Consider the following 25,363-nt stretch of genomic DNA (forward strand, 5'->3'; position numbering starts at 1 on the left):
CCAAAACCAAGAGTCAGACAGTTAACTGACTGAGCCACCCAGGCAAACCATGGCTAATTTCTTATATTGTATCTTAGATGTTTTCCCATGGACAAAGTCAAGTGATGATACAAGTAATAATCTGGAAATTTCTGAAGAGTACAGAAAACCTTCCTACTGTTCTTTGTGCCCCATTCTTTGCTGTTAGCTAATAGGTTACCTCATTATCTTATGTGCTAGATCTACAGATGCTGGGTGAAATCCAGGTAAGAAGCCATTTTCCAGATAATCCATAAGCAAAAAAAAAAAAAAGGGAAGTTCAATTTACGGAGCACTTAAATGACTGCTGTGAGCAGCGATAGATCATTTTGAAATCATTTTGACTTGGACTGAGATAGAATTTATGAATGGATTGGCATTGGCACCAAAGAAAAGTCTGGAAGACATTTACATGATAAATATTATCATTATGAGTTTGCAATAACCTTAGCAGTTAGGTTTGAAGGGACAGTTAACTAGATAATCTTTAAATCGCAGATAAAATAGATTTAAAGGGACCATTTTCTAGTTTCCGGAAAGGGTTATGACAAATCTTACTCTTCCTTTTCATCATCAGGGACAAACCTGAAGAATATTTTGGTTTGCAGTCCCCTTGTTCAAGCAGCCAGCTTGATAGAAAAATTCTATCCCTATGGTTATAAGAGAAGTTCAGAATTTTATTTCATTTCACAGGATTTGATCAGTTTCTCATTGTGTCTTGGGTAGACCAAAGTAAATGTGGGTTCCTTATATAGCCAAGAAGTAAAAAACACATAGAAATTGGGAGGGGGAAGTTGATCTTACAATCTTACTATACACTACTACACCAAAGGCATCCAAGCTTCTCAAGAAACAGTAAGTTACATATTATTTGGCTGTGTAAAAATTCATGACCAGCTCATACTAATCATTCATTTTGTTCAATCACCCATCTGTCCATCCATCCAATAATATTTATCATTTGATATTAGCTTTAGAGGGCTGATCATCAGCTAAACAAAGTTGTTTCCACTTTTTCCTTTGCAGAAGCATTCCTTTAAGGAATGGATTCTTGGGGTGCCTGGGTGGCTCAGTCGATTGTCCGATTTCAGCTCAGGTCATGATCCCAGGCTCATGGGATCTACTCCCGTGTCAGGCTCCATGGTGAGCGTGGAGCCTGCTTAAGATTCTCTCTCTCTTTCTCTTTCGCCCTCCTCTGCCCCTCTCCCCCTACCCCATCTCAAATTTAAAAAATAGATTCTTGTACTCAATGTCAAAAACAACTAGAGGTGCTTCTCGTTGTCTCCAGTAGAAGTGAACCCTCTTAAGTAATTCATAGAGCCCCTAAAAGCATAACTTAAAAACTTACAAGCAAAAGACTAGAGATACAAGTGAGCCTTTTCCTGTCAAAGATCTAATATTTTTATTTTGTCAACCCAAGTCATTGGACCAGGGTTTCATGGTCTGGATAGATTAACTTGCTCTGGTTGGCTGTGGCCAGATCAGTCACAAATATAAAACTTTGGAGTCAGGAGATTTGGATATGACAGGTCCAATAAGATCTTCTGAATTTTAGCATCCTGTGGGCTCCAGAACCTGGTTGCATATTCCACATTGGCTTACCTAAGCAGTCAGTGTAAAATGAAGCTATAGTTCAAGCTGTCAAGATCAGGTGAGCCTGTTATTTAGAGCAACACCTCTCTGGCTTCCTGTGTGCAAATCCATCATCCATGAGCCTGCGGAAGACGTGGTCTGGGGTCACTGACTTTATACACAAGGTTTTAATGCAAATGGAGCACTTGTCAATTCCCAGTCTCTGAGTTCCCCTCCCCTTTTCACAGAAATGTCAGCATGTATGCCCGAGTGGGGCTAGCGAAAGAGCACTGCATATGGGGTCAGAAGATCTGGGCTCTGGTCTACACGCGGCCAGATAATAGTTATCTGGGTAGTTAAAACGTGGGCCACTTTTTTAGCTGTTCTTGATCTCAGTTGTGTCCCCTGTAAAATGGGGGTAATCATAACCTCATTGGGCTCTAATAAGCATAAAGGAAATGGAAGATTTATAATGTGTCTATCATGGTGTCAGGAAAATAGTAAGTACTCAAGAAATGGTTAACTCCTATATTCCTATAGTTATCACCTCTATTTATGTGGCTGTGCCATTTGCCTGGTCTAAGTCTGCCTCCTCACTAGAAAATCAGCATAACAATAGTCCTATTTCTATCTGTGAAGTACTTTGCAAGTAAATTGAAATATGCACTTAAATGTTTAAGAAGTAGACAATAAGGGTCCTTGTCCTTGAGGATATTATATTCTGAGGGGATTGGGGGGCATATAGGCAATAAGGTAAATAAATAAACTACTTACAGTAATTGAAAGATACAAATAGTCAGGAGGTGATGAAGATAAGGACATGGAACAAAATAAAGGAGATAATGAACGCTTTCTAAGAGAATTATGATTTAAATAGGGTAGTCCAGTGAAACTCTGAAACAAATGACATTTGAGAAAAGATGTGGAGAGAGTAAGGGAAGGCCCAACAGATTTGCTAAAAGAGTGTCCCAGGTGGGGCACAGTTCAACTTGTCAAGAAGATCAGAGGAGCCTCTTAGAGCAGTGCCTCCCTGAATTTAGAGTAACCCTCAAGAGGGACCACACCTACCATTTGGAGGCAATAGCTTGAAAGACCAGTGTCCCTAGAACAGAGAGATGGAAGGAAGGATAGGAGCAGATGAGGTCAGAATATAATTCGAGGAGGAAGCGTGAGTTGGATACTTAACCTTGATAAGCTTCCTAAACGTAGCTTCAGACTTCCTTTTGCAAGAACTTCCAAAGAATGACAGCTTGTGACAGGATGCAAAAAAGCACTTTTGGGGTCCAGCAGGCCCAAATCATGCTTGTGTAATTTGGGACATGTTATTCAACCTCTCCGAGTCTCAGTTTTTCATCTCTAAAATAGGGGCAAAACCTTTTATAGTTGCTGCAAGGTTTGTCAGTAGTGTGGGTAAAGTGCTAAGGACAGTGCCCAGCATCCATCCAATCAGAATCCAGTCAGTGTCAATGAGCACTTAGCTGGTGCAGAACTGTTCCTTTGGCTCATCTACAAGAGTGTTGGGAGAGACTGGCTTTGGGCCTCCAGTGGCCACCTCCCTGTCCACATTATTTAATTCAGGACAACAATCTGGATGATTTGGCATGTCTGTCACTGCCTTGACTGTAAATCACATGAGAGTCAAGATCTATCCTAGAAGCTTTTCTATGGCTTGTGCTATTTTTATTCATAAATGTTGCTCTAGTCTTCCATTAAAGCCAAGTGGTGACTTAAACATTGGTGGTATTTTCATAAAGTGTAGAACCAGCTATTACTGAATTGACTGAGGGTACTTACAACTGACAATTACAAGTTAAAGCAACCTAATTGCCCTTATCTGGGTGAAAGAATGTAATGTGTGATTAGCCCTATTGTTTCATTAACTCTCATCCCAATGAAGGGCTTGTGGTGACAGTGAGATCCTCTTCCCATGATCCAAGTTCAAACCCCCTTATTTCCTGCTCAAAATTTTGTATTGGCCTTATGTTTCTTCTGCTTTGCTACCTTGCACTTCTCCAATTCCTCCCTAACACAGCAGCCAGGATGGTCAGTCACTCTTGAACAATATCTAGATCCTTTCAGTTCTTGGCTTCAAAATCCCCGTTTGTGCCTTGTTCGAACAGAATCACACTGAATACTCTTTCTGGAGAAGGAAGATCTCTCCAGTTTAATCCTATGTCAGGTCCTTAGTTCATCTACTCTAAAATATTTTTTTTTAATTTTTTTTTTCAACGTTTATTTATTTTGGGGACAGAGAGAGACAGAGCATGAAGGGGGGAGGGGCAGAGAGAGAGGGAGACACAGAATCGGAAACAGGCTCCAGGCTCCGAGCCATCAGCCCAGAGCCTGACGCGGGGCTCGAACTCACGGACCGCGAGATCGTGACCTGGCTGAAGTCGGACGCTTAACCGACTGCGCCACCCAGGCGCCCCTCTAAAATATTTTTTAATGCCCCGACCAGCTCCTTAGAGAAATGACTGGTTATAGGACTGGGACAGGAAATATACAAGATGAGCCTAAGGCATCTTGTAGAGTCAGAAAGTAAGAAAGTGCTCAAAAAAAAAAAAAAAAAAAAGGTGAGGGGCAAGCAACATGGGGAGACAGAACACAACAACCAACTGAAGGGACTCACAGTGGCCAAAACTGGAGCATTCTGAGCAAGAAAATAAATAACGTAGTGTTGGGTTATAACCCAGTGTGTAAAATAAACATCTTTGAATCCATACTGATATGAATGATTAAGTAAATAGATGAAAAAGAAGAGACAAATCTGTCATGCACAATTCCCAGTAATTTTAGTAGATGCCTCAACCTCACAGAGGTGGAGCCTGACTCTCTACTCCCTAAGTGTGGGCTGTACATAGTGACTTCCTTCCAAAGAGGACAGTATGGAAAGGCAAGGAGGAGACTGATGTTATCTGGAGGGAATCTGACCAGCCCTGCCTTAGCCAGGTGATCAAGGTCAACATCAAGAGTGGTAAGTCATGCTGATAGTATGTGCCCTTTACCTCTGTGGTCTTCCTCCAGAAACACATAACCTCAGTGTAATCATAAAAAAAAAAGAATCGGATAAATCCCGTCTGAGAGACATTTTCCAAAATACCTGAGCAACACTTCTCAAAGCTATTAAAGTCCTCAAAAAGGAAGGACTGTCTGAAACTATGATAGAGAACTATCATAACGAAGAGAAGCCTAAGGAGCTATGACAACTGAATGTAATGTGGCATCTTGGAATGCACCCTGGAACAGAAAAGGACATTAGGTAAAAACTAAGAAAATATGAATATAGCATAGACTTTAATTAATAATAATGTATCAGTGTTGGTTCATTAATTGTAACAAATACAGCATACTAATATACGATGTTAGCATTAGCAGAATAGAAATAGGAAATAATAGGGTGTGGCATATGGGAACTGGCAGTATTATCCTAACAAATTTTCTATAAACCTAAGACAATTCTATATTAATTCAAACGTGGTTCTAAAAAAAGGCTGTGACCTTTCACATTAGTGAAATGCTTTCCCTTCATCATAGCCTGCTGAAGTTCTCCCTTTCAACTCACAACTTAAGAAGCCTTTCAATAATTTGGCTGAGCGAAATAAGTCAGTCAGAGAAGGACAGGTACCATATGCTTTCACTCATATGTGGATCTTGAGAAACTTAACAGAAGACCATGGGGTAAGGGAAGGGGAAAAAAAATAGTTACAAACAGAGAGGGAGGGAGGCAAACCATAAGAAACTCTTGAATACAGAGAACAAACTGAGGGTTGATAGGGGGTTGGGGGAGAGGGGGAAAATGGGTGATGGGCATTAAGGAGGGCACTTGTTGGGATAAGTACTGGATGTTGTATGGAATCGATGAACCATGGGAATCTACCCCAAAAACCAAGAGCACACTTTACACATTGTCTGTTAGCCAATTGGACAACAAATTATCTTTAAAAAATAAAATAAATAAATAAGTAAATATTTTGATACTCAAAAAAAAAAAAAAGAAGAAGAAGCCTTTCGAAGTCTTCAAAAACAAATGGGTCTCCCCTTTGGCCTATATCCACAGAAATTGCTACTTGCCTTATGGTGTTAATTTTAGGTAATGAACTTCCTTCTTCATTCATTCAACCAACAATTATAGTGTACCTACAGCGCTTGTTGACAGTAAGGCTAACCTGGGCCCTGGCCAAGCTTTCAAATTGCCTGCGGTCACAGACGTGTGGTTACAGTTGTGTGACGCAATGCGTAGGGTGCTAAGAGAATGAGCAGTGGCAGCAGTGAGGACGCTTTCTTAAAGGAACTGACCTTTGCATTTAGTTCAGAGAAGAGTTCATGAGTGAACACATTTGAGTTGTGGGTGGAGGGTGGAAGGATAGGAAGTAGGAGGAAGTATTCTAGGACACGCCATCTTTGCACAGTCACTGAGGCAGAAAGGAGGAGGAAATTGCCAAGGAAGTATAAATGTGACCAGATATAGTCATAGGTAGCATATACAGACATTCAGCCGTGTGTCAGGCTCAGTGCTCACCCCTCTACATCGTGTTATCTTGGTGTGCACTCATGCAACCGTTTGAGGCAGGTGTTACTATTTTTACCATTTTACAGATGAAGAAACTGAAGCACACAGTAAGAGGCAGAGCTGAGATGCAGACGAAAACTGGCTGGCTCAAAAGCCCGAGCTCTTCCTGCCAGTGAGAGGAGGTAGAATTAGTTTCACTTGAACCAGAGGTTCTTTTGCTTCTTTCCTATTAAACCAGGGTTTATCAACCTGGGCACTCTTGACATTTTGAGAAAGATAGTTCTTTGGTGTGGGATCTATCCTGTGCATTGTGAGTTGTTTAGCAGCATCCATGGCCTTCACCTGCTGGATGTCTGTAGCACCTACCCTCCACCAGCAATGACAAATAAAATACCTTCAGACTTTACTAAATATCACTGGTGGAGAGGGCAAATAGCAAAATCACCCCATCCCCAGCCCTGCCTTGAGAATCATTACATTATTTTGTGGGTTCTCAGGGTAGGATGGGGCCATGTCTTAAGTCTTTCCTGACTTCTGTCTTCCTTCCCTCCTCTCCTTCTCTCCAGTGTTTCCTAAGTGCCCCCTGTGTGTGGGCTGAACCCATGTCCCTAACAATTTATCACACAGTGACTTGTATATAGTGGTTGCTTAACACATACTTGCTGAATTTATGCCAACTGGATCCTAAATGTTACGGGTCCATTCTTGTGAAATAAAAAACATTCTTCGTAACATAAAACTTGATACTGGGGAAGTTAATTTCTGGTTTCTGGGTACTTGGAGTATCTTTAGTGTCCCTGTAGAGCTATCCTACAGGCTGGCAAGACCCACCTGAATGCTCACCAACATTTAGACAGACCCAGCAGTGCACCTGTTAAGAACCTAGTGGAGAGTGACATACATTAGGTTGCCAATAAATGTTGAATGCATGGCTGACCTGTAACAATTAAGTGAAGCCATATGCCTAGCTCTGTAATTTGAGATGCCATTTAAAGCACATACCTATTTTCTCCAGCAATTCTTTCTATCATTTTTTGGATGAGATCTGGATTTGGGAAATGACTCCCCAACTAGATTTTCTATTCAGCCCCCTTGAGAGTAGGCGGGCATTGGGCGGGAGAGCTAATTCGCTGGTTCTGTATCACTGGAGTGTCAGTTGCTTGTCATTAAGCGGGAGCTCAGAGAATTCTAAATGGAAAGATAACATAGGATTGAGCTCCCAAAATATAATGCATTTAAATCAGATAGACTCTTTATTTTGTGTTAGCGCCAGGCATTCCCTGGTTCACCGCTTCTCAGTATATACAGCCCGGAATCGTTGCCTCTTGAGCACTATTCATTGGTGGTCTTTGGTGCATTTGAAGTATAGGGCTGTACTACCCGTCTTCTGCAGGACTGCACGTACCTACTATAGAATCTTGTATACATGTGTGTATCGATGTTACAGAGAGAGGGTGAGAGAGAATCCCACAGTAATTATACTTCCTGGAAACTTTTCCTGTAATTTCTCTTACTCTCCCCAACCCCTCCACGTGTACCCCCACAGGCTTTAATGGCCCCTGATTTATTTCTAATCAGTGTCCCTCTTCTTTCTGTCTTGCCAGAAGGAGGGACATGTGAAGTGATAGCTGCACACAGATGTTGTAATAAGAATCGAATCGAGGAGAGGTCACAAACAGTAAAGTGTTCCTGTCTGCCTGGAAAAGTGGCTGGAACGACAAGAAACAGACCTTCCTGCGTCGATGGTAAGTAGCCAGTTTTACATCTATCCTTAGGTGTTTATGGAGGTGTTCCCTGCGCATAATAAATATTTTTTGTTTCATCTACGGTTCAGGATAACGAACAAGGTGCATCCAAAGAGTTAGACGGCTGTACAAATGCCTGTCCTCAGCAGACTTTGAATTCTTGTTTCTCTGGCTTTGGAATTGTCACATAGCTCTATTTTAATGTTTTCTTAGAGATTAAGGTACAGTACTTTTTCAAGTCAAGAAATTGGAGGGCCCCATTCATTTGGGAAGTAATTTTAGATGAGGTTATACATAATGATGACGGTGACGATAGTACTAAAGATAACAACCTAACATTTACTCAATGCAAATATAACAAGCATTTACTATATGCCAGGCACTGCTCTGGGTTTATCACACACATTCGTAAACAAATAGAGATGCTTTGAATGCTTACGATATGCCAAGCAGTGTCTTAAACGCTTACCATGCATTATCTTATTTACACCTCCCAACGATCCTATAATAGTTCCCTACTGCTGTGTAACAAATTATCCCCTCAAACTTAGCAGCTTTAAACAGCAAACATTACCTCACAAGTTCTGTGGGTCAGGAATTCAACTGAGCTGTGTGTGACTGGCTCAGGGCATTTCATGTAGTTGCAGTCAAGATCTAAAGGCTTGACTGCTGCTGGAGGAAGGTTTTAAGATGGCTCACTCACAAGACTGTTGGCATGTGGACTCACTTCCTTGCTGTGTGGTCTTCTGCAGAGGAGCTCAGTGTCTCACAACATGGCAACTGGCTTCCTCCAGAGTGAGTAATCCAAGAGAACAATATAGAAGCCACAATAACGTTCTCTTTCATAATCTAACCTCAGAAGTTACCCTTCATTGTTTCTACAACATCATATTGGTTAGTGAAGTCATCTCCATTCAGTGTGGGAGTGAACTATCAGGACTTGAAGGCCAGAAGACCGGGATCATTGAGACAGATACATTTTTCCTCCCATTTCAGACCTTAAGAAACAGAGGCTTAGAAGGGTTATGTAATGTTCCATTGGTCCCATGGCTGACAGGTTGTAGCTTGACTGACTCTTAAGCCTAGAGTAACTAACTGTAATACCAAGTCTTGGCCACCATCTTTAAAACAACTTTGTATGTCCTAATAGTTGAGCCAAGGCTCACAAGGACCACAAATATCTCTCCCCATCTTTATCTTTCATAATTTTAGAGCCAAGTGTGAGGTGATGTTGAAATTCTTCAGTAAGAAAATCAGGACTCAGAGAAGTGAGTCACCTGCTCAGGGTCACACAACAGCAATTAGACCCTGAATCTCTTGGCTTAGGATCCCTGGTTGTACCTCTAGAATGTAGACAGAGCAGGACACCTTCTAGACTGACTTGTGTTATTTATTTTCATTATTATGTGGTTAGAAAGAGAAACAAACTCAAGCTACACCAAGTAAAGTTGTTTTTTAAGAAAATGGAAGAATCCTGGGGAGCCCAGTTATAGGAAACCTCATGGGATTCAATTCATAAATCCTTCAAGTGGAAGCCATCTTGTTTTCTTTGTTCATGGGACACACATTTTTCTGATCTCTGTTCTCCTTATTTTTCTCCGTGTGAACTGGTTCCCTCTTCCAAGATTTTAGCTTTTGAACCCCCATAGCTTAGGAGCTGGCATCAAGTTCTTATTTCCATGGTGCCAACTCTGATCTCATGGGGATCACAATACAGCCCAAAAATATTTGACTCAGTTCCTGTGTTTTAAATGTGTTCTCCAAAAAGACAAAACATACCTGGCTCAGCCTGGGTCATGTGTCACCCTTTGCCCAATCAGCCATAGCCAGAGAGCCATACATGTGGCACGTACAGCTGCCCATCATGTACGAAGCTTTTCTTTTTTCTTTTTTCCAAAGGATGTGGATAAGCCAAGTTTGGGAATATACTATGATCAGTAAGTTCTCAATTAAGGCGTTTTCAGTGGTCATTTGGCACTATTTGGAGACATTTTTTGGCCTAGACATCTGTTGCAATTATGGGGGTACTATTCACATCTGATGGGTAGAAGCCAGGGATGCTGTGAAACATCTTACAGTGCACAGGCCAGCGCCCACAGCAAAGTATTATCAAGCCCCGGACGTCAATGGAGCTGAGGTTGAAAACCTGCGCTATGATTATTTATTTCTTGTAGATCGCAGTCAACACGGCAAGGTACCTCCAGTGCAGGAAAGGCAAGCAGCTAGACTAGAAATGCTGCTTTTCTTACTTGCAGGAGGAAACTCTTGGCCCTTGAAGCCAATAAATATTGTAAAACCGTGATAGTTTCTCACATTGTCTGCCAAAGAAAAAAACATCGAGTCTGTTCGCTATAAATCTCCATTTTGTTTCCAGTTCATTTTTATCTCTAATGATCTAGAAATAGAATTGCCTTCAGGATTTGGATGTAAGACACAAAGAACAATACATTGTTTATGCTGGCAGAGGGGGAAATGGCATCTGGCCCTAAGTTTCTATGAGAAGTTAAAGCACATGATGGTAATATTTTGTCTGTCGGAACAAGTGTGCTTGACTTTGGAAACTCTGAATCCTTTAAGGAGGTAGGTTCAGGCAAGAGGGCTATTAGTCCCTATCTTCCAAGCAAAAGTCTATAAAATATAGAGTATTCTATAGGATCAAGCTGATGATTTATATTTTCTAAAGCATTCCGCTCTTCCAAAATCCTTGACTCCGTTGGCACATCAGAGTAAAGTCTACATGTTACTCTGGCCAACATTGTTTTTATGGGGGTGCCTGGGTGGCTCAGTTGGTTGAGCTTGGTTTTGACCCAGGTTGTGATCTCATGGTTATGAGATTGAGCCCCATGTCAGGCTCTGCACTGAGCCTGGAGCCTGCTTGGGATTCTCTCTCCCTCTGCCCCTCCCCTGCTCCTACTTACTCTCTCTCTCAAGATACATAAGTAGCTATTAAAAAATTATTTTTATGGGCCAAATCTCCTCATGCAAATTAAAAATGAAGCATATATATAAACTAATAATCATTCCAGTGTAGTTATTACGATCACGAGCTGTGCCATTAGACAGACATGAGTGGAACTCAGCTACACCAATTACTAATCGAATTACCTTGGGCAAGTCACATACGCTTGTTACTTGTTCCTTAGCTCTGAAATGGAGATGGTAATTGTTTCTACTTCTCTAGTTTGGGATGAGGATTAAGGAAGTCAAGTGTGTTTTGCATAATGTCTGATTCCCATGAAGTGCTTGCAGAATGATGGCATCTGTTTCCTATCTTACTAATAAGTGTGGGTAATACTTGGAAGAACACATTGCTTCACAAAGTTGTGCTTCATTATAATCAAACACGGTAGCATTTTAGTGCCAACCTTTTCCTAAAACTGCTTCTCACTGATTATCCTGGAGATCACTAATGCTGGTAAGTCATCTTCAGGAATTCAAGTTTATTATAGGAATTCTGAAAACTACAGAAATAATCCATACCTTAAAATCACACAGGATATTATTGCTCAGAGATTATCGTTACTTTGTAAGAAAACATGTATATGTCCCCTTTGGCTTAACCCATTACTAAAAAGAAACTCAAGTGGTACGTATTTTATTGAACTAAAATGTTACAGTGCTTTTTATCAACAGCTTGTTTCCTTTAACATGAGGTGAACGTTTCCCAATTTAAAACATATTCTTCAAAAACATTATTGTTAATAACTACATGGGGCTTCAGAGGTGGATATAAATGATTGTTCTATTTCCTCCACTTTGGCATATTTATAATGTTTGGCACACTTCTCTAAGTCTAAAAATGGATGGAAACCAGCTTCTCCCCATAACAGTAGTTGACAACCCATACACCATATTTGTCCTGAATATATTCTGTTGTACATAGCGCATTTCCCATGTAAGCATTCCAATTGCTGTTATTTACTTTCCTCTGAAATTACAGGTCACTTGCCTTCCATAGCATTTTCAAAACCCGACAAACAGCTATGATTTTAAAATAAGCATATATTGTATTATTCAAAATCGGAGACCAGATGATTTAAAATGGGACATACATTTGCAGCGTAATCTTAGCAATTTATTCAAAAGTAGAATATAGGATATTGGGAAAATTTTTTAAATAGTGGCCTTTGAGTTTAAAAAGTATATTCTATCACCTAATAAGTGAAAATACCAAAAGAAACTCTCAACACTAACATTCAATTTTGTGATATGTATAAAGACTTTTTAAAGTGTCATGCTCTTGGATTTGTGCCTAGCACTTTTCTGACCAAATATTAAATCATTACACCCTGATTCACACCCTCTTGTGTCTTGTTAAGTATTCTCTAACCCGAAAGGAAGGCACCTTCCTCACTATCATTGTTAACAATAATAAAAATAATGGCGGGGTGCCTGGGTGGCTCAATTGGTTAAGCATTTGACTCTTGATTTCAGCTCAGGTCATGATCTCAAGGTGGTGTGTTCGAGCCCCTCTTGAGTTCCTTGCTGGGCATGGAGGTTGTTTGGGATTCTCTCTCTCTCTCTCTCTCTCTCTCTCTCTCTCTCTCTCTCTCAAAATAAATAAACATTTAAAAAATTAATGGCTAATATGTTCCTGAAGGCTCACCATGTATGTATGATTCAAGTCTTTCAAATCTCCGTATTCATTTAACTCTAACCCCAACCCCTGAAGGTGTCTCCTTCCCTTTTGCCTGTCAGAAAATTGAGGCACAGAGATTTTGTGACTTGCTAACCATCACGCAGCCAATAGTGGCAGAGCCTGAAATCCATCCCGGGCTGTCTGACTCCAGGGCCCTATTTACCAAGTGTGGGCAAACAAGGATGTAACATAAACACACGTTCCCTTCCAAAGCCTTTCTTGCGAGATACCAAAATCTCTAGGTGAGAAGAGGGGGGAAGCCCAACTATGTGCAGACTTTCAGAAACATCCAGTCCTTTGGACCATACCTGCCCCTTCCCTTTCTGTGTCAGAGAGGATTGATTAATTGCCCTTTCTAAGGTTGTAGTCATTGAGCAATTCGAAGCATTTTTATAAATAATGATTTCTGTTCTATGGAATGATTGAAGTGTCATGGAGATGGGGAAGTGGCATAAAATGACTATTTTATGGGGAATTTTTCATGTGGGTTTCTCTCTTTAGGATTTTATTCTCATGCACTGTAAATGTGAAAAAAATCATTCAAGTACTAGTTTGTAGAGAAGGGTTTTTAACTCTCTGTAGATTTTGGCATCAATCTTATTAAGAAGAGTCTACATGATAAGTTCATAGGCCTTTCCTTTTCATTCAGTGTGAATTCTGACCATTTCTATGACTGATTGCTACAAACATTGTCTGCTATTGTCGTCTATAAAGACGACAGTATATAAATATATATCCAGTATATAAATACTGGATACTGGCCAGAAGCGACTAGCTTACATCACAGAACTTCCTAACTTTGACAGCTATGGAAATCCCAGATTTTTTGTTTGTAACTAAGCTTTGTGTACAGTTAATGTAATGGAAAAGTAATCATATTCCTGCCTATTTCTGTGAAGACAAAAACCCACAATATGAGATGACATTTTACTGCTGGCTCATCATACATAACCTTTAAGATAAGAGCAAGCAAGAAAGAAAGATACACAGATATTCAGACCCAGAAAAACAGATAGACGTACAGGGAAGGAGACAGACAGTGAGAGAGGACATACAAAGAGGGAGGAGGAAAGGGGGAGTCAGAGAAAAAGAGGTGTAAAAGAGATATGAGACAATGAGTGCTTAGAAGGTATATTAAACATCTACCTATGAAATAGCTTTATTCATTTGTCCAAACAATTGTTTGTATTCACTCTCACAGTTATGACTAATTTTAACAAAATGAAATCTACTTGGTAGATTGAGACTTTGAATGTTTTTTTTCAAGTTGCATGATAAGAGATTCTAGAACCAGAATATCTGTAAAAATAGCTTCTGGAGATTGCTTCTTTAGAAAAAACATGATAAAAGTTTCTTGACCACATACCAACACATTCCCTAGAGGCAGCCACGGTCGAGAAAAAGGTCTGATAACTGAAGGAAATTTGAAATTCAGCAACAGTTTTCTGTAGAATGTTATGAAATATATATGAGAAATACTGCATATAATAACCCCTTCCTAGCCATTCAAAATACGATAGCATATTAAAGGCTCTGAGAAGTTCTGTAGACAAGAAACTTGTTCAACTTTGACCCATTATGTCCCAAACTTCCTTGACTAGAGAACCTTTTTCTATTCAACACTTATTCATATCCTGTAGACCCAATGTTCCATGAAACAGACTTTGGGCCATGCTGGTATGGACGTTATGGACTATGTTTTTGTTTTTGTTTCTAGGAATTCCTCTTAGGTCTTTTGAGACTGACTAATAATTCCTATGCCAGTAGCTCAGTGTTTTTCCTAAGACTGGCTAACCAAGCATCGCACAACGGGTCTTGGTGGTATGTGATTTATAATATCTCTGTGACATGTCAGGCTCAGCTGCAGTTTGGAAATCATCTAGGGACCTTCCAGAGCAAACATCGTATGAAAAAGCTTAAGCCCTTATTTTTATTCACAAATATTAACCGTTTTCGAGAACAAGGGAAGATGACCTATTTTGGTTCCGCCATTTGTTACTTGTCCACACAATGAAATACGAAGATAATGAATTGCTGTGGTGGATCGGGATGGCACAGCAACAGTCTGTGGTCCCTTCATTACTGTCTCTGTTCGAAGCCTGCTTTGTTCTTTCAAGGCAGACTCCAGCTTGTTTAATAGATGGGACGGTGAGCTCAGTTGGCTTCATCAAGAGGCATTTCTGAAGGGAGATCCCACTGTTATTGAAGAGGGTCTACTAAAGGATCATTAGTAAAATTGTGGCACATCTAGGTATAATTTCTGAATTACATACAAATTTGCTTTTGCTCCCCTACTTGGCACCTAGTCCTGCCCAGGTAAGTGAGGGATCCAAGCCTCCATTAGCAAGAGGAAGGAGAGAAAGGATATAGAGGAACTGACAAAGCTTTTTGTACCATCTGATAAAAGGTCTGTCCCTGCATTTGTTCCTTTGCATAATAAAGACAACAGAAATTCAGCTTTCAGGTTTTCCCATGCTTCCTTTTTTTTTTTTTTTTTTTTTTGATGTTTATTTATTTGTGAGAGAGAGAAAGAGAGCGCGACAGAGTGTGAGCAGAGGAGGGACAGAGAGAGAGAGGAAGACACAGAATGGAAAGCAGGCTCCAGGCTCTGAGCTGTCAGCACAGCGCCCGATGATGTGGGGTTCGAATCCACAAACGGGAAGGTCATGACTTGAGCCCAAGTCAGATGTTTAGACGGAGCCGCCCAGGCGCCCCAGATTTTCCCATGCTTCTAAAACTAAGAGTGGATGTCATTTTTTTTAAAGCAGCAGTTGCCAAATGGTAGCCCACTGGCAGAAACTACCCTCAGACCTATTCCATAGGTTGGCAGAGTGATGGGGAAACCTGACTGCGTGCCTTTCAAAGGGACACTCCAGTTTTTCCTGTGCCTCTCCACTTTCTATTACACACCTGGCTGTGGCCCTCTGATGTGACCTGCCTGATCCCTGACGATAGGGGAATCCATGCTTCCTGCTGAGAGTCATTTCCCTGCTATTCTCATTAATAAAAAAATTAATTTTCGGGGGGAAAAAAACCTGCTCTTTGATATCAAAGTAATATACATAACTTGGCATAAATAGAAGTGTACATACACAAAAACAGCAGAGAAAGGAAGAGTAAATCCCCTTCTCCCCTTTCCCACTGAACCTCTCACATCTTAATTGCCAGAAGCATCCACTGTTAGCAGCTTTCTGTGCATCCTTAGAGAATATATCCATGCCCCCGCAGGCCTGTGGATAACACATACATACAACCTGATAAATCAGAATGGTGCTATATAACTGAAACATTGGTCTGAATCTGTATTTTTTTAGCATAAGAAAATATCTTCCAATAGTTGTCTTTCAGTGAAAGAATGGGCGGTACACATGGAAAAGATGTTCAGCATCACTCAGTTGAAGAAATGTAAATTAAACTCTGAAATGTAACGTTTCATCAATCAAATAGGCAGAGATAAAAAGTTTGGTAATACCCAGTATTAAGGAAGGAGAGAAAAATTACTTATAAATCATACTCAGTGATAAACAGCTTACAGACTCAATTAGTTAGCCACTTTTCTTATTTCTTTCACCAGAAGAGAAGAAGATAAATAGGAAATTTGGTAATGAGACTGGATGTTTGGGGAACATAATATGAACTACATGCGTTTTAACTGCTCACAGTGACTTTATTTAGCAAGAGTTCATGTGTACATCATGCCCTGCATTTCTTCAATAAAGTCAGGTTCATCCATTTGGATATCATCTAAGACATCTTCTAAGGATTTTGATTTCATTTCCATGGGAAAACCATATATGAAAGTATATTTAGTGCATACACCTGGACATAAATGTAGGAAGTCCATTGTAAAGTCCATTAATGTAGCCACTTGGGAGATACAAAATTCTCTGCACAAGTATTTGTAGTGGTGTGTATGTCGTGTGTGTGTGTGTGTGTGTGTGTGTGTGTGTGTAATCATGGTACAACACCAAATTCTTGTCCCTTACCTAGTTGGAATGTACTTCCTTATACAGAATTCCAAACTCATTAAGAAAATTTCCTGAAAGTAGCTCCAAAGTCATTCGTTTCCATTTATCTCCAAAAAGCTTAGATGTTTTCAAATACCTGTTCTTGTCTGATATGAGAGCACTTTTAATCAATTCTTATTTCTTTCAAAAAAGGGGAAAAATGTTGTTCTAAATCTAAGGAGTCAGCTCCTCATCCCTCTCCAGCTGGGCCTCAGCCCAGATAAGGCAAGATTTCAGGGTCCTGTGTTATTAATGTGCTGTCCATATGAATAACGAGCAAGCCTTCTGAATTATTTCACACTTCTAGGAAAATCTATAGCCCTGTCCTTCCGCAACAATGCTGGAAGCCGCTCAGGATGTTGGTACATTTCTTTGTGGAGTGTTCCAATATCTTCATCTAAGAATGTGGTAAAACTTATGTCCCCTTCTGAACCCTGTGCAGAAACTTATGCAGATGAATAATATTTTGAAAAATTAATGATGTATTCCTCGATACACCCAAGCTAGTGGAATTTTTGAGGGCCTACTTCAAACCCAAGCGACAAAACATGAATCACCCACTAACCAGAGAATAGAGGCCCAAATATTTGGTGTTTAAGTTCAAAAGCCATTCCGAGACTCCGATATACGATGGAAGAGTTCATTTATTCCTCCCCCCAAGCTAATATGATGGGTCAGCTCAGGGAGGGAGAAAGAAAGGAACACTTGAGGAGGAAAAATGTGGTCCACTGGAGTAAAGGCTGCCTACCACTACCACCAGAGACGTGTGTCACCACCTATAGACTCACCTATCCAACCACCAGCCAAGAGAGCACTGTACATGATAACTCAACACACTGTCTTCATATCCTTTTGGTTGCCTTCCTGGGAAGACCATCCACAAACGGCAGCTAGCCTGTTGCATCCTGACTCTCCAACAGCAGTCATAACCACCGGAGTCTTAGCCTTCCATACTGCATAGGTGACCTCCAGGATGCTTATGAATTCCTTGAAGTGAAAGGAGGAACCTAGGTTCCTTAATAGGTAGAGTGGGCATAGAAAAGAAATTTCATGCACCAACTACCTAAGACTAGATTTCTCGCCGAGCTAAGACATTGGTGGAACACTCTTACCTTCCCCCAACCTACGTACTTCACGTATAATCCCTGATATTATTTGTTACTTTCATCACTGTATCATTTTTCTTCATTTTATTTTTTAAGTCATCTCTACTCCCAGTGTGGGGCTTAAACTCACAACCCTGAGATCAAGAGTCACACACTCCACTAAGTGAGCTAGTCAGGCACCTCCCAAGATTGCATTATTTAAACAATTCACTGGAAAATTCAATGGACTCAAATTCAGTTCTAGCTAATATTACTTAGGCTGGTAAAGTGATTGCATGGTTAACCAGCCACTCCTTCAAAGGAAGGTCCCATTTTTTCAGATTTAGAAGGGCCTGCATGTGCCTCCTCAGAAGGTCTCATTCATCATCTCCTTTGGTGCCTACACACCAGATTTGCTTTCTGCTGGACACCTGTTCTCATCAACACTCTTCAGAGTGCAGGAAACCTAAACACTCTCAGTAGTGGCTCAAGTGAGAAGCCAAGTTATCGTGAGACTCTACAGGAGTCCAAGCGCAGAGATTATTCCATAGCGAGACTCAAGGAAGCTAAAACAGAACCAGGACACGTGTGCTTCTCATAGTTCTGTCTCACACATGACGTCACCTTTCGTCTGGGGACCTTTCTGGATATTGGCCTTCTTCTCTTTTCTCTGTGGATGAGGGAGGTTAAGTCTGTCCATGTTAGCTGGAAACAGTCCTGTCAACTGTATGGTCACTAGTTATAGTACTAGTTTAAAACTGCTAGTTATACTGGCTGAAAAGTATCGAGTCCTCCTCTGTGCCAGCGCCTGTGTACTACATGTGCAGCCATACCTTACTTTATTGAATGCCACGGATACTCCATTTTTTACGAATTGAAGGTTTGTGGCAACAGCAACATTTCTCCAACAGCATTTGCTCACTTCGTGTCTTTGCATCACGTTTTTTGGTAATTCTTGCAGTATTTCAAACATTTTCATTATTATTACATTTGATGTGATGCTCCGTGATCTTCGATGTTACCAATGCTGTTGTTTTGGGGGGCAGCATGAACCACACCTGTTAGATGGTGAACTTAATAAAAGTGTGTGTTCTGACTGCTCCACAGACCAACTCTGCTCTCCCATCTCTCTTCCTCTCCTTGGACCTCCCTGTTACCTAAAATGCAACAATATTGAAATGGGACCAATTAATAATCCTACAATGATCCCTAAGTTTTCATGTGGAAAAAAAAATTCACATCTCTCACTTTAAATCAAAAGATAGAAATAATTAGGCTTAGTGAGACATGTCAAAAGATGTGTCAAAAGCCAAGATAGGCAGAAAGCCAGGCCTCTTGCATGAAACAGTTAGTCAAAATGTGAATGCAAAGGAAAAGTTCCTGAAGGAAATTAAAAGTGCTACTCCAGTGAACATATGGGTGATAAAAAAGGGAGACAGCCTTATTGATGATATGGAGAAAGTTTGAGTGGTGTGGATAGAAGATCAAACCAGCCACAACATTCCCTTAAGCCAAAGCATAATCCATAGCAAGGCCCTACCTAACTCTCCTCAATTCTGTAAAGGCTGAGAGAGGTGGGGAAACTTCAGACGAAAAATATGAAGCAGAGGTTGGTTCATGAAGTTTAATGAAAGAAGCCACCTCCATAACATAAAAATGCCAAGGTGAAGCAAGAAATGCTGATGTAGAAGCTACAGCAAGTTCTCCAGAAGTTCTAGCTAGGTAACCAGTGAACGTGGCTACACTACACAACATATTTTAAATGTAGATGAAACAGCCTTCTATTAAAAGAAGATGCTGTCTGGGATTCCCATAGCTTGAGAGTAGAAGTCAATACCTGCAGGCTGACACAGTCCTGTTAGGGGCTAATGCAGCTGGCGACTTTAAGTTGAAGCCAGTGTTTGTTTACCATTTCAAAAATCCTATAGGGCCCTTAAGAATTATGCTAAGTCTCTCTACGATCCAGTAATTACACAACTGGGTATTTATGCCAAGAAAACAAAAGCACTGATTTGAAAGGATGGATATGCTCCCCTATGTTTATTGCAGCATTATTACAATCACCGAATTATGGGAGCAGACTAAGTGTCCATAGATAGTTGAATGGATAAATAATATATAGATACATAGATATAGATATAGGTGATATAGATGTAGATGATACAGATATAGATATAGATGAACGGAATATTATTCAGCCATAAAAAAGAATAAAATCTTGCCATTTGCAATGACATGAATGGAACTAGAGAGTTTAGTGCTAAGTGAAATAAGTCAGAGAAAGACAAATACCATTTGATTTCACTCATATGTGGAATTTAAGAAACAAAACAAATGGGGGAACAAATGAGATAAATCAAGAAATAGACTCACAGACTCTTAACTATAGAGAACAAAATGATGGCCACCAAAGGGGAGGTGGGTGAGAGACGGGTGAAATAGGTGAAGGAGATTAAGAACACACTTATCATGATGAATAGTGAATAATGTATAGAATTGTTGAATCACTATATTGTACACCTGAAACTAATATAACACTGTATGCTAACTGTACTGGAATTAAAATTAAAAACTTAGGAAAAAAAGAATTATGCTAAATCTACTCTCCCTTTGCTCTAGAAATGGAACAGCAAAGCTTGGATGTTAGTACATCTGTTCATCACATAGTTTGACTATTTGAGGCTCACTGTTGAGACCTGCTCATAATGAAAGATTTTTTTTTTCAAAATACTGCTCACCTGATCATCCAAGCTGTGATGGTAATGTAAAATGAGATTAATGTTGTTTTTGTGCCTGCTAACACAGTATTCATTCTTCAGACCATGGGTCAAGGAGTAATTTTGACTTTCCAATCTTATCATTTAAGAAATATATTTTGTAAGGTCATAACTGTCATGGATAGCGATTCCTCTGATGGATCTGGGCAAAGTAAATTGAAAACCTTCTGGAAATGATTTACCATTTTAAATGCTATTCAGAACATTTGTGATTCAGGGCACCTGTGTGGCTTAGTTGATTAAGAGTCAGGCCCTTTTTTTAATTTTCTTTAATGTTTAGTTACTCATTTTGAGAGAGAGAGAGAGAAAGTGTGAGTGAGGAAGGGACAGAGAAAGAGAGAAGATCCCAAGCAGGCTCAACACTCAGTACAGAGCCCAATGTGGGGCTCGATCCCACAACTGTGAGACCATGACTTGAGCCAAAATCAAGAGTCAGCTGCTTAACTGACTGAGTCACTCAGGTACCCCTAAGCATGCAACTCTTGATTTTGGCTCAGGTCATGATCTCATAGTTTGTGAGCTCAAGCCCAGTACTGGTCTCTGCACTGACACTGGGTAGCCTACTTAGGATTCTTTCTCTCTCTCCCATTCTCTGCTCACCACTTCTTTCTCTTAAAATAAATAAATAATTTTTTTTAAAAAGAACATTTGGGGCGCCTGGGTGGCTCAGTCGGTTGAGCGTCCGACTTCAGCTCAGGTCACGATCTCGCGGTCCGTGGGTTCGAGCCCCGCATCAGGCTCTGGGCTGATGGCTCAGAGCCTGGAGCCTGCTTCCGATTCTGTGTCTCCCTCTCTTTCTGCCCCTCCCCCGTTCATGCTCTGTCTCTCTCTGTCTCAAAAATAAATAAACGTTAAAAAAAATTTTTTTAAAAGAACGTTTATAATTCATGGGAAGAGGGTCAAAATACCATTATGAATAGGAGTTTGGAAGTTGATTCCAACTGTTATGGACAACTTTGAGAGGTTCAAGTCTTCAATGAAGGAAGTAACTACAGACGTGGTAGAAATAGCAAGAAATTTGGAATTAAAAATGGAGCCTGAACATGGGATGAATTGTTACAATGTCATGAGAACACTTGAGCAGATGAGGAGTTGCTACTTATGAATGAGCAAAAAAGTGTGCATGTTAAGATGGCATCTACTCCTGGTGAAGAGGCTGTGAAGGTGGTTGAAATGAGACAAAGTTTTTAGAATATTACATAAATTTAGAGGCAGGATTTGAGAGAATTGACTCTGATTTTGAAGGAAGTTCTACTGGGCGTGAAATTCCATCAAACAGCATCCCATGCTACGGTGAAAATCACTGCAGCAAATTTCTTGTCATCTTATTTTGAGAAATTGCTACAACCAACCCACCTTTCAGCAACCACCACCCTGATCAGTCAGTAGGCATCAACATCGAGTCAAGACCCTCTACCAGCAAAAAGATTACAACTCACTTAAAATTCCAATGATGGTTAGCATTTTTTAGCAATAAAGTATTTTTTAATTAAGGCATGTACATTGTTCTTTAGACATAATGCTATTTCACACTTAATAGACTACTGTATAATATAAACATAACTTTTACATGCACTGGGAACCAAAAAAAAATTAGTTGACTTGCCTTATTGCCACAATTTGCTTTATTGTGGTGGTCTGGAACTGTACCTGCAATATTTCTGAAATAGGCCTGTATTAATTTATGTAATTCTTAAAGCAGCAGCCTTATAAGAAAGTTGCTATTGGGGCGCCTGGGTGGCGCAGTCGGTTAAGCGTCCGGCTTCAGCCAGGTCACGATCTCGCAGTCCGTGAGTTCGAGCCCCACGTCGGGCTCTGGGCTGATGGCTCAGAGCCTGGAGCCTGTTTCCGATTTTGTGTCTCCCTCTTTCTCTGCCCCTCCCCCGTTCATGCTCTGTCTCTCTCTGTCCCAAAAATAAATAAACATTGAAAAAAAATTTAAAAAAAAAAAAAAAAGAAAGTTGCTATTATTATCCCCAAATTATTGAGGAAGAACCTGATGCCATAGGGAAGTTAAATCATTTCTTCTAAGAACACCAGCAGGAGATCTGGGGCCCCAAATGAGGAACTGCTAGACATGGTTGTAGAAGATTGTACGAGAAGCATGGATAGCAAAATTTCAGAGTACCTGCTCACTTCTTGTATTCCCTTCCTCAGAGAATGACACCGCCATTCAGGTGTGCTAGGTCCTTACCTAAGCATCCCCTCAAATATATACACCATTATCATTCACATCCCATGGTTCTCAGATACTTCAATTTCTCACCATTCTCTAATTTCATTACTGCCATAGACTCTTTATGTTGACCCTAATTAATGTTCCTTCAATACCATGCTCTGTATTGTCCAACTCTGAATTTGTTACCCAACTGGACTACCAGCTCCAGAGGCCCTCCCTCAAACCACCACACTCAAAACTAATAAATACCCTCCTCCACATCCTTGAAGCATCCTGTACAACATTTACCATAACTTAACATATTGTACTAGATCCTTTTGTTGACTGTGATTTTCCCTGATAGACTCACCCATTCATTCAACAATTATTTGCAAAGTGTTGACGGTATCCTAGGAATTATGCTAAACACTTAGTCACATAATGATGAACAAAGCCCTTGCTTTCATGCAGCCTACAGTCCAGCAGGGGAACACATGTTAATGTAATTACATGTTCCAGTGTTCAGGTAGAAATTACATGTTCAGACAGAAAGAATTCAGTCCTCAGAGAGGGTGTTATAACAAAGAATCTAAAGAAGGCTGGAAAGCTGAGGCTTCCGTGAAGAAGTGAGAGGAATTTGGAGATGGGAGATATGACTCAAGCTAGCTGGGTGACAAGCTTTCCAGGCAAAGAGCCAGCATGGGCAATAGCCTTGGGTTTTGATCAAGAACTTCAGAGAAAGCCATCGTGGCTGAAACCCAAAGAACAATAAGATCATGTGTGAAAGGAGGCAGAAAAGATAGGCGGGGCTAAATAATACTGTTGTAATCGATCTGTGCCTCTCCAGTTCTTAATATAGTTCTTTTTTGTTTAATTTGAGTATAGTTGACACACAATTTTACATTAGCTTCAGCTGTACAACATAGTGATTCAACAAGTTTATACGTTATCCTAATTGTTAAAACTGAGACGTGCTAATCAAATTCTTAGAGAAGGCAGCGACGTGGAATCTCTTGTGGGAAATTGGGTGGTAAGTCAGCCTGGAATTTGGTACATGAGGAGGTGACTCAAGAGGCCTCTACTGCGACCAAAACCTCCTTCTGTAGTGTCTGCCAACAGATTGCAAAACTTCAACACTCACACTTCAAACAATGGCAAAGCATGGCAAATCAAATTGCCTTGTTGATATCACCGCCTTCCTCACATGCTGTTATCCACATGGTGGCTGTCACCTGAATGTCTCACACTCTGTCCGTTCCCAACCACTCATCCTGCTGAAAGAATCCTCATAACTACCACCAAATCAAGCAAACAAAACCTTCTGATAGGAATTTTAAGTCACTGACTTTCAATTCTATTGTCTGTCATTAGATAACATTTTAACTAGTAGGTTCTTTATGCCTAGAGGGGCATTAAGGCAAAAGGTTTATAATTTGGGATATACATAAACGTGGGGGCTAACTACAGGCTCAGGTTAGTTTATTTTCTTTCTGAACACTTGATCGTCTCTGACTCCAGTTCATTTCTTCATGAATTGATAATGCCATGTTCTTTGGAGCCGAAAAAAAAAAAGTCTCCCTAATACCTATACCAAAGAATGTCTGACCCCTGTGTTCTTGAAATCTGGGGTAGTGTTACAGAGCTGTAATCATCAAGACAGCATGGTATTGGCACAAAAACAGACACATAGACCAATGGAATAGAATAGAGACTCCAGAATTGGACCCACAAATGTATGGCCAACTAATCTTTGACAAAGCAGGGAAGAATATCCAATGGAAAAAAGACAGTCTCTTTAACAAATGGTGATGGGAGAACTGGACAGCAACATGCAGAAGAATGAAACTAGACCACTTTCTTACACCATTCACAAAAATAAACTCAAAATGGATAAAGGACCTGTGAGACAGGAAACCATCAAAACCCTAGAGGAGAAAGCAGGAAAAAAATATCTCTGACCTCAGCCACAGCAATTTCTTACTTGACACATCTCCAAAAGTAAGGAAATTAAAAGCAAAAATGAACTATTGGGACCTTGTGAAGATGAAAAGCTTCTGCACTGCAAAGGAAATAATCAACAAACTAAAAGGCAACCAACGGAATGGGAAAAGATATTTGCAAATGACATATCAGACAAAGGCCTAGTATCCAAAATCTATAAAGAACTCACCAAGCTCCACACTCGAAAAACAAATAATCCAGTGAAGAAATGGGCAGGAAACACGAACAGATACTTCTCTAAGGAAGACATCCGGATGGCCAACAGGCACATGAAAAGATTCTCAATGTTGCTCCTCATCAGGGAAATACAAATCAAAACCACTCTCAGATATCACCTCACGCCAGTCAGAGTGACCAAAATGAACAAATCAGGAGACTATCGATGCTGGAGAGGATGTGGAGAAACGGGAACCCTCTTGCACCGTTGGTGGGAATGCAAATTGGTGCAGCTGCTCTGGAAGACAGTGTGGAGGTTCTTCAAAAAATTAAAAATAGATCTACCCTATGACCCAGCAATAGCACTGCTAGGAATTGACCCAAGGGATACAGGAGTGCTGATGCATAGGGGCACTTGTACCCCAGTGTTTAGAGCAGCACTTTCAACAAGAGCCAAATTATGGAAAGAGCCTAAATGTCCCTCAACTGATGAATGGATAAAGAAATTGTGGTTTATATACACAATGGAGTACTACGTGGCCATGAGAAAGAATGAAATATGGCCTTTTGTAACAACGTGGATGGAACTGGAGAGTATTATGCTAAGTGAAATAAGTCATACAGAGGCAGACAGATACCATATGTTTTTCACTTTTATGTGGATCCTGAGAAACTTAACAAAAGACCATTGGGGC

General features: G+C 40.4%; 1 protein-coding gene across 3 annotated transcripts in view; it reads left to right on the top strand.

Annotated features, from left to right (window-relative positions):
* The window catches only part of TAFA1 (TAFA chemokine like family member 1), a 513,047-nt gene that overhangs the window by 383,534 nt on the left and 104,150 nt on the right, over positions 1–25,363 (top strand). For 2 of the 3 annotated variants that reach the window (XM_045493478.1, XM_045493479.1), the window contains one exon: positions 7,705–7,845. In XM_045493478.1, the coding sequence (XP_045349434.1) occupies positions 7,705–7,845 (141 nt within the window). The remainder of the gene's footprint in view (positions 1–7,704; positions 7,846–25,363) is intronic. The other variant, XM_045493480.1, reaches the window with a different exon arrangement.

The sequence above is a fragment of the Leopardus geoffroyi genome, chromosome A2 (genome assembly GCF_018350155.1).
Source record: "Leopardus geoffroyi isolate Oge1 chromosome A2, O.geoffroyi_Oge1_pat1.0, whole genome shotgun sequence".
Classification (NCBI taxonomy): Eukaryota; Metazoa; Chordata; class Mammalia; order Carnivora; family Felidae; genus Leopardus; species Leopardus geoffroyi.